We start from the raw sequence: 20,105 nt of genomic DNA, 5'->3' as shown, positions 1-20,105 counted from the left end.
CGCGATAACTTTATGGCATACAGATTCACGACTATTTTCACGATGTATCAAGATATTTATACAATCAACAACACGAAGTGTCATAGTTTTTATTATTAATATAAATTACGTATATAGAAATTATAAAGAAAAGAAATCGCAAAGAAATATTAAAATGTTAAAAATTTCGCGCAAATTGTAAAAGTGTAAAATTTTAGTTTTGCCATTCTTTTCATAAAATTTGTATCACGATAAAATTACAGAGGTTATGTTACCGTACAATTTTATAAAAATAAAACAGTTAAAAAGAAGCGTAAAAATTAAAATTTATAAGGCGAATAACAATGATAAGACTCGGAACAATGTTCGATAATCGTGAAATTGGAAAACGAATACGACGTTTGATCGATGGAAATTATTCATGTCGCAAAATATTTGTATTACTTATTATATGTAGTGGTATATTTTTATATTTTGGTCCACCTTTCATACAATGGATCTTTTCTTCTACCAGAGAATCAACACAAGGTAAAACGAAATATTCGATAATTAAAGTTAAAAATAATTAAAGTTTACTTTCTTTTTTTTTTTTTTAAATTCAATCAATTCAATTCAAAATCATTCAAATTCAATCAATTATTGAACAAGTTGCACGATTATAACATGTTTGCTTCATTAAATAGAGTAAGGATTAAACGGGAGGAAAATATTTATTAAATAATTAAATATTTATTATTTATATAATTATTATTACATTTTAAGAAATATATCTTTTAGGACTAAAACTATCAATTTAGATAAGCGAAATAATTACACGAGATAAATCTAAATATCGTATATGTGAACATTTGTAATCGAAACGATAATAAAGCGAAAATAAATAAAGATAAAATATTAATTTTATCAAAAATGTTTTTATATTTTTATACTAATTGTAACAAACATCCATATATCCATTATTTCGATAAATTCCGAGTCAGCGAATACGATTTTTACAAAAATGTTAATTCATATTTACAAATATAATTAAATTAATATTTTTAACAAAAATTTACACGATTTACATCAATCGATTAATTCGTGATATATATTTACTAAATAACATATATTGATTTTCATAGCAATCGAAGATCTTTGTATGAACGAAAGATTAGCCGCCTTTCGTTTCGATATCGGAGAATATAATGTAAATATTCTTCACAATCCACCAAAAGAAGAGGAACATTATTATTTGCCATATATCGGAAATGGAATTTTTGGAATTCCTATTTTGCCAGAGGCTTTAATATATATAAAACGAGGACGAGCACTATCATTGCCTGTACAATGGCAACCATTAATTTCTCATCCTTTGCTCAAAAGCAGTTTTTATCGAGAAGCTACAGTTACACATTTTACAAATGGGATCGTTTATCGTTATCAATGTTTCAGAGAAGGATATTACATGGAGTTTCAATATTACGCTCATAGAATATTCGATGCAATATTGATGCAAGATATAAAAATAACTAATCCACTTTCATTTTCTCAAAATGTACCGTTGAAACCACAAGTATCTACTCAATGGAGTAATTATCGTATAGAAACGATCAAGTACTTATCTAATTTTATTTAATTATAAAGGAATACATTATATTATCGGAGAAAATTATATAAATATTGAAAATTTTATCTTAAAATGAATTTATATTTTCGAGTAAGAGAAGTATTATTATCGAATAAATAATTTACCGGAATATTTTTTATTATACTTTATCTTTACTCAAGTAGCTCAATTAAAATTAAAAATTAAAAATTAAAAATTAAAAATTAAAAATTAAAAATTAAAAATTAAAAATTCTTACCGAACGCGATTCAACCGATGAGTCGAAATAAAATAAATCATTTTTGTAATAATACGGACAAATAGGAAATAAACGACTTTTTTTTTTTTATATCCGTTAATTATTTTTCTTAATCGTTTATTCAAATATTATTTTTTTTCGTACATCGTATATCGTATAGATAATCGTGCGAATTATTACAATATTATACAATATTATTAATCAATTATTATTTATAACGATACTTAAAACGATCGAACTAATATTTCTAATTATCATTTTGCTACGTATTTATATATTATTACTATTATTATTATATTTATCATATTACTTAGTTATTTAGACTAATAATATACCGTTTATTTACATTTAGAATTCAAATAGATGATTTTATGGATGAATATAATTTAATTTCGGGATTCGTTCCATTATCTAATACGAATAAAATTGTGACGATATCGATACTCTATAAAACGCCACCAAGAACGTTACAAGTTAAAGCAAGAAGTACTATTAAATTAAAATTCTTGACAAGTATACAATATAGCGAACCTACGCTTATGGAAGAATATCACGTTCAATACGAATTAACAAAAAAAAAGGCTATAGAGGTACATATCTACGATATTTTAAAAATATTAATTAACGTGCTTTAATACTTAATTCGTTACAGGCGCTTAAAAAAGCCATCGGTATTCAGTACCAAAATTTAAAAGAAGATCATATTAATCGTTGGCAAAGTTATTGGTTCACAGGTTTTAGAATAAGCGATTCTAAAGCCGATGGTGCAATAAATGGTTATAAAATAAATTCTACCATATATTACGTATTATCGCAAATTCCAAAAGGAATTCCAGGCATAGAAAAAAATGTAGCTACGAACGAAGGTTGTTATCGCGGGCATCATACTTTGTGAGTAACAAACATCTTTTTTAAATATTTTCTTTCAGAACGTTCATTTTATTCTTTCGTTTTAGGGATGCTCCACGGTTATGGAAAGATACATCTTCCATCGATGCTATAAACAACGTAGTCGAAGCTTGGTTAGTAACATTAGAAAAACAAGGATGTCACCATTTAATGATCGGCGATCCTGCAGCAGTGCAACAAGCTATCGTTTTAAGCCTTGGTAGTTTACGTTTCAGTAATCAGCATCTCGAATTTAATATCGATCCTCAATATCTTCATCGCGATTATTTATTTAGGTATCGTATTAAAATATTTTTTTCAAAAGTCAAATTATAATTATAAAGCACGATTAATAATTATGACGTATTCATAACTTGTATAGAAATTAATATAAAAAGTAGCAAATATCATTATATCATAAATTATGAATTAAACATAACGTATAATTCTTTATATCTCTATGGTATAAAAAGTTGTTTCGAAAAAATTATTTTTTATGAAAAATAAGTCACATTGAAATTTTTTTTTCTATTATTTATTTTTTATTATTAGTTTTTATTAAATTAATAATCGTATCATCTTATTTTCGCATTAACATTATCGTTAACAAATACGAGAAATTAAAAAAAAAAAAAAAAAAAAAAAAGAAAAATAAATTCATGCTAGCAAGTAAAATTCGATTTCCATACGGGAACCATAGATGTTACCACAATGCCGTAAAGATTACGATCGAAATTTCGATAGGATACATACGATACGAAACGTAACAAATTTCAAACGCAAATAAAACTTTTGAATATTCGCTCTTTGTACGAGGGAAATTTCTAAAGAGGCGGAAAATATTATATACGCGTATATCTCGTAACTTTTTATCAAATTTGAGAATTCGAAATAAAAATCTCTTTTTTGCGAATAGTTTCGTCGGAAAAAATTTTTAAACTTAGACATTAGTTTTTCTCATTATTCATAAAAAATTTTTTAAAATTTTTACAGCGATATTTATTATAAAAAACGTTATAAAAATATTTTCCTTCATATATTTTATTATTATCAAATGATATTTCTCGATATTTTTCTTTATAATTTATAGCGCAATCTATCTTTACAATTTTATAATTTATTATATTTAAACGAATTTTGTCTTTTAAGGTTTTCTAAATATAAAAAAATTAATAGAAAAATGGAAAAAGATTTAATATCGTAATTTCGATTTTAAACAAAATGTATTTTTTTATTTTTAATTTTTTTTTTTTCAATATTAATTTATCAACTCGCTTTTTTTCTTTACCTTTGTTTTAGGAGAATAAGTTACGGTAATGTAACACATTTAAATATATCGGTAACAGTTGGAGAAGATAATCGTGCAATTTTAAAAGTGGCTTTAGACAAGAGCGATAGTGTCTATTTCGGTTGCGATGCTGGCTGTTTGAATCCACCTGTTTCTTTAAGTCAATCATACGCAAGTATTCCAGTAAAATTGACAAAACCATTAACAGCCATATTATATATAACATCCGATTATCAACATATGCAAGATTTGCGAAATGCTTTACACGTTCATGCTATAGACGACGGTTGGTATATATAAACCATTCTTTTATCATTTCTTTTAATTATTTTTCAAATTACACGTTCTTTTATATCTTATCTCGTATAAATTCGCAAAGAAATGTTATACATTTTTCTTTCGTTTCTTTAATGAAACGAAATCGTTTTCATTTAACCGTATACGTAGCATTTCGAAATAAAGACATCGACATATAATACAATTATTAATCGATTCGTTCTTTTAACACGTTAATAGGAAAATAGATATATATTTTATATATATATATATATAAAAAAAAAAAATAAACATTCCGTTATTCAACTTTTTTTCTATTTTCAATTAGATATATTCAATCGTACGATTCGTAATAAGAAATATCTGATATATTTAATATATCATATTGCGACAAAAATATTATTTATAATATACAAATCAAAACTCATAAATTAGACGATAATAAAACATATCGATATATGATTTTTTTTCGTAGCTCCCGCGCATGATCACGTTGTAATGGCCTTACACAAACATGGACATCAATTAGGAGGATTGCCAACATTTTTTTGGATCAGTATTTGTTTTCTCATAATCGTGTTTCATTTGTTTCTTTGTAAACTTATTATTAATGAATATCACGGTCACCAAGATAAACAGAAAGTACGGTATAGTAAGTTATAATGTTTGTATCGCGCGCGTATATACGTGTGTGCGTGTGTGTGCGTGTGTGTGTGTGCGTGTGTGTGCGTGCGCGTGTGTATGTGCACATGTATGAATATCGATATTAAAATAAATTACGTTACATACATTGTACGTGTATATATATATATATATATATATATATATATATATATATATATATATATATAAATTTAATAATAATATAAAAGCTTATAAAAAGAGAAATATTTCGCTAACTATTTTTAATATCGTATAATTACGTTTTTATTATTCCATACGTAAAATTCCCGATAATCGTTATTTCCGTCATTATTTTCGATATCATTATGGTAAAGTAATATACCTATACCGAATACTTGGTTCACAGTACAAACAGTAACAAAAAATGATTTTAACAAGAAGATAAATACGAAACGACTCGATATAAAAATATAAAATTCGTTTATTCGTGTTTTCAATGAAATTAATTTGGAAAAAATAACAAATCATTCTAGGAATCTCAGTTATCGCGTTTATATAGAGCATCGTATTTTAACGTAATAAGTATATAACGTAATATATTTTCAGTAGTTAGAAAAAGGGCTTCCTCACCGATTTCGATAACTTTTGAATATTTCGTGGAAGACAAGATTTTGAATAATTTTATATTATATATATAATATATAATATCCTAAATATAATATATATACTATACATATAATATATATACCGTCTCTTGGCCTTATAACTTTATTATATACTATCGAATTTTGCCTATACGTATACGCATCTGTGCGCATAAACGATATCGCCGCCACTTATCCTCCGTTAATATAAATCACGGCGGTTAACATTTAAAATGTACAACGGATAACCTGTTACGAATATTACTTGGAATATTTGCGAAATGCGAAAATAAAATATAAAAACTTTGAACGAAATTATAACGAAGTTATAACAATAGATAATAAGAATTTGAAAAATCTATTATTTAACCGATTTAGTTACTTCGAAAATATTATTCGACGCATTCGCCATTATTCGCCATTTAAAGAGAAACAATTTGATTATATCATTAATTTTTCAAATACGAAAGAAATAGATAACGAACAAATGTAATCGATCATTCTTTTTAACACGCGTAATCATTTTTATCAAATATAATAAAATTTTACAAAAATTAATAACCAATGTTACGAAAGACACGTCATTTTACATGAAATAATTCGAATTAATAAAAAATATTTGGACATTTAATAAATTTATTAATTTCTTTAATAAGCAGTTTTTTTTTTTTTATAAAGTTTAACGCGTTTAATATTTTCTTTTTTCCATGATACATTTTGAATAGTTTAACATAGTAAAAATTATCTTTCGTCGATAGTAGACTGCACGTTTTATTTCTATTTTAGACGAGTTTTTCATTTTTCTTTAACATCACATTTTTGTACTTTCATATTCGATATACTTTTATAATAATTTATATAGATAGCAAAAAAATAAATGATCTACGATCTAACCATTATAAATCGAAGAAAAATGCAATTTCAATTTAAGGGAATGAAACTAAAATTACGAATTTTGTATAGTTGTATAAATATTTTTATATCATAAATCGAACCGATCGAATATATGAAAAACAATAATATATATCAGAGAAAAATAATAAATTGCAATTGTTTTTAAATAAAAACAAAGTATAGAATCTATTATAAACAAAAAATAATTCTTAATTTTAATATATTAAATCTCTGAAATGCGAACAAAGAGAATATTAAATTAATTTTTTTTTTTTATAAACATCGTTAAATGTCAGAATATTTTATTAAGCGTTAACCGAATATTGGACGCGGAGCGGATAATGGACGTAAGAATAAATCATCATAGACAATATAAATAAAGCATGTCAACGAATAAGCGAGTAAGTAAAGCAGATTAAATAGGTTTTTACCGTAATATTATCTCGTAATCCGTGATGTTTAATCAAAAATAGTTAATAATACATTATCTCGAACTAAATCTTGAATCAACATAAATATTTTATCAAAGGCTAAAAGCTAAAAGCTCGAGACTAAAAGGAAATTTGAATTTTGGATTTATTTATTTATCTATCGTATTTTTTTTTTCTCGAAAGTATACTTATATTTATTTATATATGTAATTATATAATAATAGTAGTTATACAATTATACGATTATTTTTTATATTAAAGTTTTATTCGTTTTTTTCTCATCTTTATTTTTCAAATTCGATTTATAATTAATAATCGATTAAAGAGTATTTTAATTTTAATTTTTGATATCTTAATATTTGAAATAGATAAGAGAAAAACAAAAAAAATATTTAAATTGAAAATGAAATAAAAGAAACGAATCGGATGATTCAAAATTTTTGTTTTATTTATCGATTTTGATTATTATATTCTTTTTTTCTTTTTTTTTTTAAATCTCTAAATATTTATCGAGTAAAGGATTATTTTTTTTTTTTATGTTTCGTTCTCTATTTTATTATATCCTCGTATTCAATGAATATTTAAAAAAGTCCTTACTTTTATCAATTTTTTACGTATTTATAATTATATTCTTATATTTCGATACTTATTTAACAATCATTTATATTTTAATGTTTTATTTAATATATCGTATATCGATAAAATCTTTATTCGGAGAGAAGAAGGGAATACGTCCGTTCCGTTCCGCGTTCGGAAATCGACTGTCTTTAGTCGATACGTATACAATAACAATTGGAAGAATATTTCGTTCGTTTCGTATACGGAAACCGATTATGTTTAATCGATACGTATACAATAACAATCGACGCGATGTCGCGCCGCAAATTACGTTCGCTATAATATTCATAAAATTATTAATTTTTACTTCATTTTATTAATTTATCAATCGTTTTTTTTTGTTATGTTATATTTATAAATTTTTTTAATTTTAAAATTTTTCGTTTTTCAAATAGTTTAATTTTTTTTTAAATAATTTTTTTTTTTAAATAAAAATGTTTTTTTTTCCGGTGATGGAACGACGAAAACGATCCGGAAGGACGAAGGAAAATCAAAATTAAAAAAAACTTGCAAAAATATTCTCAAGTACCTTAAGTAGCCAAAAATTAAAAGTTTTCGTTAGAGGGGTCGCTTGGAACGCTGCTTTTCTCGCACGCCGAAGAACTGGAGTTCGAGACTCGTCTCGAAACTCGAGTCTTTTCACGAGCGACGAACAACTTCTTAACTTGCCACGAGGGAATGACCCTCGGTGTCTTTCTCCTGCTTAAGGACTTGGGAAGTTACTCTATGGTCTAGGGAGTCACCCAGGAGATTACTCTCTCCGGTCCAGAGGATGTCTCCCGGGTCGGACACGAATTTTAGAGGAGTCACCGGAGAAGGATAGACAGGGCTATAACAGATCTCTCTTACAGGGGGTACAGGGAGCGGTTATACTGGGAATAGTTCTCGCGACGAGACATTAGCTAAATGGCGCGTAAAGGTAGACTCGGTAATAGAAGAAGAGTGTCGACATGTAATTAAAGAAGTAAGCGTAAAGAAGAAAGAAGAAAAAGATTTAGAATAAAGAAAAATAAATAGGAATAATTTCTCTTTTTTTTTTTTTCATTAATTGAAGGAAGTTAAGGTATATAAATTTAAAATGAATTCTTTATGGTTTATGTAGAAATTAACAGAAATTAAAAATTTAATATTTAGGGGAAAAAAGAAGACTAGATTTAAGATTTAAGAGAATTTGAAATAAAGTTAATAAAGATTAAAGGATGAATAATATTTTTGGAAAGTTTAAAAAAAGAGAAAGATTAAATATATAAATGTTTATCATTTATCATTGGATTATTTAAAGTTTAGAAGACATAGAGAAATAAAAATTTTTTTTTGAGTAGAGTGAAGATGGATAAATAGCGTGATCCATTTAAATGCGGAGGAATTAATTGAGATTATGAAGGCGATAAGTGCATTTGACTGCATATTCTTGTTAAATTTTTAAGAAATAACAATATTTAACATTTGAAACATAATTATGAATTGATAAAGCGTCGAAAAAGTATAACAGAGCTTGATATTAAGGTTTCATTTTGATTATTTCTCCTTTTTACAATATTCCTCTTCTAAAAAATTTTGAAATTTTACATTAAACGATCCTTTAACAATTTTACTTCACACGCTCCTTTATCAATTCCTCCTCACACGCTCCTTTATTATTTCCTCCTCACACGCTCCTTTATCAATTCCTCTTCACACGTTCCTTTATCTATTCCTCCTCTCACGCTCCTTTATCAATTCCTCGTCACACGGTCATTTATCAATTCCTCGTCACACGCACCTTTATCAATTCCTCCTCACACGATCATTCATCAATTCCTCCTCACACGCTCCTTTATCAATTCCTCTTCACACGGACATTCATCAATTCCTCCTCACACGCTCCTTTATCAATTCCTCTTCACACGGTCATTTATCAATTCCTCCTCACACGCTCCTTTATCAAATCCTCTTCACACAGTCATTTATCAATTTTTCTTCACACGCTCCTTTATCAATTCCTCCTCACACGCTCCTTTATCAATTCCTCTTCACACGGTCATTTATCGATTCCTCTTCACACGGTCATTCATCAATTTCTCCTCACACGCTCCTTTATCAATTCCTCTGCACACGGTCATTTATCAATTACTCCTCACACGCTAATTTATCAATTCCTCTTCACACGGTCATTTATCAATTCCTCTTCACACGATCATTCATCAATTTCTCCTCACACGCTCCTTTATCAATTCCTCGTCACACGGTCATTTATCAATTCCTCCTCACACGGTCATTTATCAATTCCTCCTCACACGCTCCTTTATCAATTTTTCTCCACACGCTCCTTTATCAATTCCTATTCACGCGCACCTTCATCCATTCCTCTACCCACGGTCGTTTATCAATTCCTTTTCACACGTTCATTTATCAATTCCTCCTCACACGCTCCTTTATCAATTTTTCTTCACACGCTCCTTTATCAATTCCTCCTCACACGCTCCTTTATCAATTCCTCTGCACACGGTCATTTATCATTTCCTCCTCACACGCTCCTTTATCAATTTTTCTTCACACGCTCCTTTATCAATTCCTCCTCACACGATCATTCATCAATACCTCTTCACACGACCATTCATCAATTCCTCCTCACACGCTCCTTTATCAATGCCTGTTCACACGGTCATTTATCGATTCCTCTTCACACGATCATTCATCAATTTCTCCTCACACGCTCCTTTATCAATTCCTCTGCACACGGTCATTTATCAATTCCTCCTCACACGCTCCTTTATCAATTCCTCTTCACACGTTCCTTTATCGATTCCTCCTCACACGCTCCTTTATCAATTCCTCCTCACACGCTCCTTTATCAATTCCTCTTCACACGGTCATTCATCAATTCCTCTTCACACGATCATTCATCAATTCCTCCTCACACGCTCCTTTATCAATGCCTGTTCACACGGTCATTTATCGATTCCTCTTCACACGGTCATTCATCAATTTCTCCTCACACGCTCCTTTATCAATTCCTCTTCACACGGTCATTCATCAATTCCTCTTCACACGGTCATTTATCAATTCCTCTTCACACGGTCATTCATCAATTCCTCCTCACACGCTCCTTTATCAATTCCTCTTCACACGCTCCTTTATCAATTCCTCTTCACACGACCATTCATCAATTCCTCCTCACACGGTCATTTATCAATTCCTCCTCACACGCTCCTTTATCAATTCCTCTTCACACGCTCCTTTATCAATTGCTCTTCACACGATCATTCATCAATTCCTCTTCACACGACCATTTATCAATTCCTCCTCACACGCTCCTTTATCAATTCCTCTTCACACGGTCATTTATCAATTCCTCTTCACACGGTCATTCATCAATTCCTCCTCACACGCTCCTTTATCAATTCCTCTTCACACGGTCATTTATCAATTCCTTCTCACACGCTCCTTTATCAATTCCTCCTCACACGCTCCTTTATCAATTCCTCTTCACACGGTCATTCATCAATTCCTCCTCACACGCTCCTTTATCAATTCCTCTTCACACGGTCATTCATCAATTCCTCCTCACACGACCATTCATCAATTCCTCCTCACACGCTCCTTTATCAATTCCTCCTCACACGGTCATTTATCAATTCCTCTTCACACAGTCATTCATCAATTCCTCTTCACACGTTCCGTTATCGATTCCTCCTCACACGCTCCTTTATCAATTCCTCCTCACACGCTCCTTTATCAATTCCTCTTCACACGTTGCTTTATCTATTCCTCCTCTCACGCTCCTTTATTATTTCCTCCTCACACGCTCCTTTATCAATTCCTGTTCACACGGTCATTTATCGATTCCTCTTCACACGATCATTCATCAATTTCTCCTCACACGCTCCTTTATCAATTCCTCTGCACACGGTCATTTATCAATTACTCCTCACACGCTCCTTTATCAATTCCTCTTCACATGGTCATTTATCAATTCCTCTTCACACGATCATTCATCAATTCCTCCTCACACGCTCCTTTATCAATTCCTCCTCACACGCTCATTTATCAATTCCTCCTCACACGCTCCTTTATCAATTCCTCTTCACACGGTCATTTATCAATTCCTCTTCACACGGTCATTCATCAATTCCTCCTCACACGCTCCTTTATCAATTCCTCTTCACACGGTCATTTATCAATTCCTCCTCACACGCTCCTTTATCAATTCCTCTTCACACGGTCATTTATCAATTCCTCTTCACACGGTCATTTATCAATTCCTCTTCACACGATCATTTATCAATTCCTCCTCACACGCTCCTTTATCAATTCCTCCTCACACGCTCGTTTATCAATTCCTCCTCACACGCTCCTTTATCAATTCCTCTTCACACGGTCATTTATCAATTCCTCCTCACACGCTCCTTTATCAATTCCTCTTCACACGGTCATTTATCAATTCCTCCTCACACGCTCCTTTATCAATTCCTCTTCACACGACCATTCATCAATTCCTCCTCACACGCTCCTTTATCAATACCTCCTCACACGCTCCTTTATCAATTACTCCTCACACGCTCCTTTATCAATTACTCCTCACACGCTCCTTTATCAATTCCTCTTCACACGTTGCTTTATCTATTCCTCCTCTCACGCTCCTTTATTAATTCCTCCTCACACGCTCCTTTATCAATTCCTCTTCACACGCTCCTTTATCAATTCCTCTTCACACGGTCATTCATCAATTCCTCTTCACACGACCATTCATCAATTCCTCCTCACACGGTCATTTATCAATTCCTCCTCACACGCTCCTTTATCAATTCCTCTTCACACGCTCCTTTATCAATTGCTCTTCACACGACCATTCATCAATTCCTCCTCACACGCTATTTTATCAATTCCTCTTTACACGTTCCTTTATCGATTCCTCTTCACACGCTCATTTTATCAATTCCTCTTCACACGCTCCTTTATCAATTCCTCCTCACACGCTCCTTTATCAATTCCTCCTCACACGTTCCTTTATCAATTCCTCTTCACACGTTCCTTTATCAATTCCTCTTCACACGATCATTTATCAATTGCTCTTCACACGGTCATTTATCAATTCCTCCTCACACGCTCCTTTATCAATTCCTCTTCACACGCTCCTTTATCAATTCCTCTTCACACGATCATTCATCAATTCCTCTTCACACGACCATTTATCAATTCCTCCTCACACGGTCATTTATCAATTCCTCCTCACACGCTCCTTTATCAATTCCTCTTCACACGCTCCTTTATCAATTGCTCTTCACACGACCATTCATCAATTCCTCCTCACACGGTCATTTATCAATTCCTCTTCACACGCTCCTTTATCATTTGCTCTTCACACGACCATTCATCAATTCCTCCTCACACGGTCATTTATCAATTCCTCCTCACACGCTCCTTTATCAATTCCTCTTCACACGCTCCTTTATCAATTGCTCTTCACACGACCATTCATCAATTCCTCCTCACACGGTCATTTATCAATTCCTCCTCACACGCTCTTTTATCAATTCCTCTTCACACGTTCCTTTATCGATTCCTCCTCACACGCTCCTTTATTATTTCCTCCTCACACGCTCCTTTATTATTTCCTCCTCACACGCTCCTTTATCAATTCCTCCTCACACGCTCCTTTATCAATTCCTCTTCACACGATCATTCATCAATTCCTCTTCACACGACCATTCATCAATTCCTCCTCACACGGTCATTTATCAATTCCTCTTCACACGCTCCTTTATCAATTGCTCTTCACACGACCATTCATCAATTCCTCCTCACACTGTCATTTATCAATTCCTCCTCACACGCTCCTTTATCAATTCCTCTTCACACGCTCCTTTATCAATTGCTCTTCACACGATCATTCATCAATTCCTCCTCACACGCTCCTTTATCAATTCCTCTTCACACGATCATTCATCAATTCCTCTTCACACGACCATTTATCAATTCCTCTTCACACGGTCATTTATCAATTCCTCCTCACACGCTCCTTTATCAATTCCTCTTCACACGCTCCTTTATCAATTCCTCTTCACACGGTCATTTATCAATTCCTCCTCACACGGTCATTTATCAATTCCTCCTCACACGCTCCTTTATCAATTTCTCTTCACACGCTCCTTTATCAATTGCTCTTCACACGACCATTCATCAATTCCTCCTCACACGGTCATTTATCAATTCCTCCTCACATGCTATTTTATCAATTGCTCTTCACACGTTCCTTTATCGATTCCTCCTCACACGCTCCTTTATCAATTTCTCTTCACACGCTCCTTTATCAATTCCTCTTCACACGATCATTTATCAATTCCTCCTCACACGGTCATTTATCAATTCCTCCTCACACGCTATTTTATCAATTGCTCTTCACACGTTCCTTTATCGATTCCTCCTCACACGCTCCTTTATTATTTCCTCCTCACACGCTCCTTTATTATTTCCTCCTCACACGCTCCTTTATCAATTCCTCTTCACACGTTGCTTTATCTATTCCTCCTCTCACGCTCCTTTATTATTTCCTCCTCACACGCTCCTTTATCAATTCCTTTTCACACGTTCTTTTATCAATTCCTCCTCACACGCTCCTTTATCAATTTTTCTTCATACGCTCCTTTATCAATTCCTCTTCTCAGTGTCATTTATCGATTCCTCTTTACACGGTCATTTATCAATTCCTCTTTACACTGTCGCTTATAAATTCCTTTTCACACGGTCGTTTATCAATTTCTCCTCAATTTATCAATTCTACTTCAAACGATTATTTATCAATAACCTGATGTAACCTCTCATAATCTAACTTGACATAAATTGACATAACTTGATATAAAGACATAAGTCTAAGTTCACATAAACAAAAGAACATAACTTCGCACAACCTAGAAAACATAACCTCACGTAACCTATCCTAAACTGACTTATCCTCACGTAACTTTAAAAATGTATCCTTACCTACGGCTATATAACCTAAAAAGCTTAACGTCACCTAACCTAACCTCAAACACCTAAGAAATATAACCCAAAAAATTTAACTTAACCTAAGCTAATCTCACATAACCTAAGAAATATAACCTAACCTAACTTAACCTCACATAACCTTAAAAACATTACCTAACCTAAGCTTACATATCCTAAAAAATATAATCTAATCTAACTTAACCTTACATAACTTTAAAAACATAACCTAACCTAAGCCCACAAAACCTAGAAAACATAGCCAAATCTAACTTAACATCACATCACCTCAAAAACATAACCTAACCTATACCCACATAACTTAAAAAGCATATCCACACATGTCCTAACCTCACATAACCTAAAAAACTAAACCTAATCTAGGCCCACAAAACCTAAAAAACGCAACTTAACCTAACCTATCCTCAAAAACATAACCTATTCCTACCTAACCTCACATAATCTCGAAAATATAATCTAACCTAATCCCATGCAACCCTATAAAATATAACCTTACCAAACCTAACCTCGCATAACCTAAAAATATAACCTAATCTCACATAACCTCCTATATCCTTAAAAACATAACCAAACCTATACCCACATAACCTAAAAAACATAACCTCTTTTGACCCAACCTCACAAAACCTAAAAAACATATTCTAACCAATCCTAATCCTGCGTAACCTAACCTTCTAACCTAACCTAATCTAACCTAACCTAACGTAAAAAATCTAACCTAACCTACCTTTTTCTCACATAACCTCAAGAACATAACCTAACCTACCTTGTCCTCACGTAACGTAAAGAACAAAACCTATCCTAACCTCACAACCTAGAAAACATAAGCTCACCTAACCTAACCTAACCTAACCAAACTTAACCTCACTTAACCTAACCTAACCTAATCAAAACTAACTTAACCTAAGAAGTCTAACCTTACCTACCTTATCATCACATAACCTAAAGATCATAACCTAACCTAACCTAACCTTACCTAATCTACCTTATCCTCACATAACCTAGAAAACAACCTCAGCTACACTAACCTAACCAAACCAAACCAAACCTAACCTAAAAAATCTAACCTAACCTACCTTATCCTCACATAACCTAAAGAACATTACCTATCCTAACCTCACATAACCTACAGAACATAACCTAACCTAACCTAACCTAACCTAAACTAACCTAACCTAACCTAACCTAACGTAAACTAACCTAACCTAAAAAATCTAACCTAACCTATCTTATCTTCACATAACCTAAAGAACATAACCTATCTTAACCTCACATAACCTTGAAAACATAACCTATCCTAACCTCAGATAACCTAAAAAACATAAACTAACCTAACCTAACCTAACCTAATTTAACCTAACCTAAACTAACCTTACCTAACCTAACCTAACCTAAACTAACCTAACCTAAAAAATCTATCCTAACCTACCTTATCTTCACATAACCTAAAGAACATAACCTATCCTAACCTCACATAACCTTGAAAACATAACCTAACCTAACCTAACCTAACCTAACCTAACTTTACCTAACATAAAAAATCAAACCTAACCTACCTAATTCTCACATAACCTAAAAAACATTACCTATCCTAACCTCACATAACCTAGAAAACATAACCTAACCTAACCTAACCTAACATAACCTTACCTAACCTAAACAAATCTAACCTAACCTAACCTTATCCTCACATAACCTAAAGAGCATAACCTAACCTAACCTAACATAACCTAAACTAACCTAACCTACCTCTATCCTCACATAACCTAACCAAACCTAACCTATCCTAACCTCACATAACCTAACCTAACATAACCAAATCTAACCTAACCTAACCTAACCTAACTTTACCTAACCTAAAAAATCAAACCTAACCTACCTTATCCTCACATAACCTAAAGAACGTAACCTATCCTAACCTTACATAACCTAGAAAACATAACCTAATCTATCCTAACCTAACCTAACCTTACCTAACCTAACCTAAAAAATCTAATCTAACCTACCTTATCTTCACATAACCTAAAGAACATAACCTACCCTAACCTCACATAACCTAGAAAACATAACCTAACCTAACATAACGTAACCTAATCTAACCTAACTTAAAAAATTTATCCTAACCTACCTTATCCTCACATAACCTAAAGAACATAACCTATCCTAACCTTACATAACCTAGAAAACATAACCTAACCTAACCTAACCTAACCTAACCTTACCTAACCTAACATAAATAATCTAACCTAACCTACCTTGTCCTCACATAACCTAAAGAACATAACCTACCCTAACCTCACATAACCTAGAAAACATAACCTAACCTAACGTAACCTAACCTAACCTAACCTAAAAAATCTAACCAAACCTACGTTATCCTCACATAACCTAAAGGACATAACCTATCCTAAACGTACATAACCTAAAAAACATAACCTAAGCTAACCTAACCTAACCTAACCTAACCTAACCTAACCTAACCTAACCTAACCTAACCTAAACTAACCTAATCTAACATAACCTAACCTAAACTAACCTAACCTAAGAAATCTATCCTAACCTACCTTATCTTCACATAAACTAAAGAACATAACCTATCCTAACTTCACGTAACCTAGAAAACATAACCTAACCTAACCTAACCTAACCTAACCTAACTTAACCTAACCTAGAAAACATAACCTAACTTACCTAACTTAACCAAACCTAAAAAATCTAACCTAACCTACCTTATCCTCACATAACCTAAAGAACATAACATATCCTAACATCACATAACCTAGAAAACATAACCTAACCTAACCTAACCTAACCTAACCTAACTTAACCTAACCTAAAATATCTAACCTAACCTACCCTATCCTCACGTAACCTGCAGAACATAACCTATCCTAACCTCACATAACCTAGATAACGTAACCTAACCAAACCTAACCTAACCTAACCTAACCTAAAGAACATAACCTAACCTACCTTATCCTCACATAACCTAAAGAACATAACCTATCCTAACCTCACATAACTTAGAAAACATAACCTAACCTAACCTAACCTAACCTAACCTAACCTGACCTAAAAAATCTAACCTAACCTACCTTGTCCTCACATAACCTAAAGAACATAACCTACCCTAAGCTCACATAACCTAGAAAACAAAACCTAACCTAACGTAACCTAACCGAAACTAACCTAAAAAATCTAACCCAACCTACCTTATCCTCACATAACCTAAAGGACATAACCTATCCTAACCTCACATAACCTAAAAAACAACCTAAGCTAAGCTAACCTAACCTAACATAACCTAAAAAATCTAACCTAACCTACCTTATCCTCACATAACCTATAGAAAATAACCTATCCTAACCTCTCATAACCTAGAAAACATAACCTAATCTAACCTAACCTAACCTAACCTAACCTAAAAAATATAACCTAACCTACATTATCCACACATAACCTAAAGAACATAACCTATCCTGACCTTACATAACCTAGAAAACATAACCTAATCTAACCTAACCTAACCTAACCTAACCTAACCTAAAAAATCTAACGTAACCTACCTTATCCTCACATAACCTAAAGAACATAACCTATCCTAACCTCACATAACCTAGAGAACATAACCTAACCTAATCTACCCTAACCTAACATAACCTAACCTAAAAAATCTAACCTAAGCTACCTTATCCTCACATAACCTAAAAAACATAACCTACCCTAACCTCACATAACCTAGAAAACATAACCTAACCTAACCTATCCTAACCTAGCCTAACCTATCCTAACCTAACCTAGAGAACATTGCCTAACCTACCTTATCCTCACATAACCTAAAGAACATAACCTATCCTAACCTCACATAACCTATAAAACATAACCTAACCTAACCTAACCTAACATAACCTTACCTAAACTAAAAAATCTAACCTAACCTACCTTATCCTCACATAACCTAAAGAGCGTAACCTAACCTAACCCAACATAACCTAAAAAATCTAACCTAACCTACCTTATCCTCACATAACCTAAAGAAAATAACCTATCCTAACCTCACATAACCTAGAAAACATAACCTAATCTAACCTAACCTAACCTAAACAAACCTAACCTAAAGAATCTAACATAACCTACCTTATCCTCACATATCCTAAAGAACATAACCTATCCTAACCTTACATAACCTAGAAAACATAACCTAATCTATCCTAACCTAACCTAACCTTACCTAACCTAACCTAAAAAATCTACCTAACCTACCTTGTCCTCACATAACCTAAAGAACATAATCTACCCTAACCTCGCATAACTTAGAAAACATAACCTAACCTAACCTAACGTAACCAAATCTGACATAAACTAAAAATCTAACCTAACCTACCATATCCTCACATAACCTAAAGAACATAACCTATCCTAACCTCACATATCCTAAAAAACATAACCTAACCTAACCTAACCTATCCTAACCTAACCTAACCTAAACTAACCTTACCTAACCTAACCTAACCTAAACTAACCAAACCTAAAAAATCTATCCTAACCTGCCTTATCTTCACATAACCTAAAGAACATAACCTATCCTCACCTCACATAACCTAGAAAACATAACCTAACCTAACCTAAAAAATCTAACCTAACCTACCTTATCCTCACATAACCTAAAGAACATTACCTATCCTAACCTCACATAACCTACAGAACATAACCTAACCTAACCTAACCTAACCTAAACTAACCTAACCTAACCTAACCTAACGTAAACTAACCTAACCTAAAAAATCTAACCTAACCTATCTTATCTTCACATAACCTAAAGAACATAACCTATCTTAACCTCACATAACCTTGAAAACATAACCTATCCTAACCTCAGATAACCTAAAAAACATAAACTAACCTAACCTAACCTAACCTAATTTAACCTAACCTAAACTAACCTTACCTAACCTAACCTAACCTAAACTAACCTAACCTAAAAAATCTATCCTAACCTACCTTATCTTCACATAACCTAAAGAACATAACCTATCCTAACCTCACATAACCTAGAAAACATAACCTAACCTAACCTAACCTAACCTAACCTAACTTTACCTAACCTAAAAAATCAAACCTAACCTACCTTATCCTCACATAACCTAAAAAACATTACCTATCCTAACCTCACATAACCTAGAAAACATAACCTAACCTAACCTAACCTAACATAACCTTACCTAACCTAAAAAATCTAACCTAACCTACCTTATCCTCACATAACCTAAAGAGCATAACCTAACCTAACCTAACATAACCTAAAAAATCTAACCTAACCTACCTTATCCTCACATAACCTAAAGAAAATAACCTATCCTAACCTCACATAACCTAGAAAACATAACCTAATCTAACCTAACCTAACCTAACCAAACCTAACCTAAAAAATCTAACCTAATCTACCTTATCCTCACATATCCTAAAGAACGTAACCTATCCTAACCTTACATAACCTAGAAAACATAACCTAATCTATCCTAACCTAACCTAACCTTACCTAACCTAACCTAAAAAATCTATCTAACCTACCTTATCTTCACATAACCTAAAGAACATAACCTACCCTAACCTCACATAACTTAGAAAACAT

The 20,105-nt window shown here is 32.2% G+C and overlaps 1 protein-coding gene across 1 annotated transcript; it reads left to right on the top strand.

Annotated features, from left to right (window-relative positions):
- The first annotated feature begins 33 nt into the window (after positions 1-33).
- On the top strand, positions 34-5,051 carry LOC100870051 (uncharacterized protein KIAA2013 homolog). The gene is made up of 7 exons (XM_086903670.1): positions 34-507; positions 1,101-1,572; positions 2,176-2,413; positions 2,476-2,714; positions 2,780-3,007; positions 4,011-4,285; positions 4,751-5,051. The coding sequence occupies exons 1-7, from the start codon at positions 324-326 to the stop codon at positions 4,936-4,938; spliced, it is 1,824 nt and encodes a 607-aa protein (XP_086759796.1). The 5' UTR covers positions 34-323; the 3' UTR covers positions 4,939-5,051.
- The last annotated feature ends 15,054 nt before the right edge of the window (positions 5,052-20,105 follow it).

This window comes from Apis florea, unplaced genomic scaffold (genome assembly GCF_048593485.1).
Source record: "Apis florea isolate Af1SG1 unplaced genomic scaffold, ASM4859348v1 contig_1615_pilon, whole genome shotgun sequence".
Taxonomy (NCBI): Eukaryota; Metazoa; Arthropoda; class Insecta; order Hymenoptera; family Apidae; genus Apis; species Apis florea.
This window is presented reverse-complemented; position numbering and strand designations above follow the sequence as displayed.

What these genes read in the sequence shown, in the direction of transcription:
- LOC100870051 (XM_086903670.1), top strand. Translation starts at nt 324, where the DNA reads ATGATAAGACTCGGAACAATGTTCGATAATCGTGAAATTGGAAAACGA. An exon ending in TATCGTATAGAAACGATCAA is followed by an intron (nt 1,573 to 2,175) that starts GTACTTATCTAA and finishes ATTTACATTTAG; the next exon opens with AATTCAAATAGATGATTTTA. An exon ending in CGTTCATGCTATAGACGACG is followed by an intron (nt 4,286 to 4,750) that starts GTTGGTATATAT and finishes TTTTTTTCGTAG; the next exon opens with CTCCCGCGCATGATCACGTT.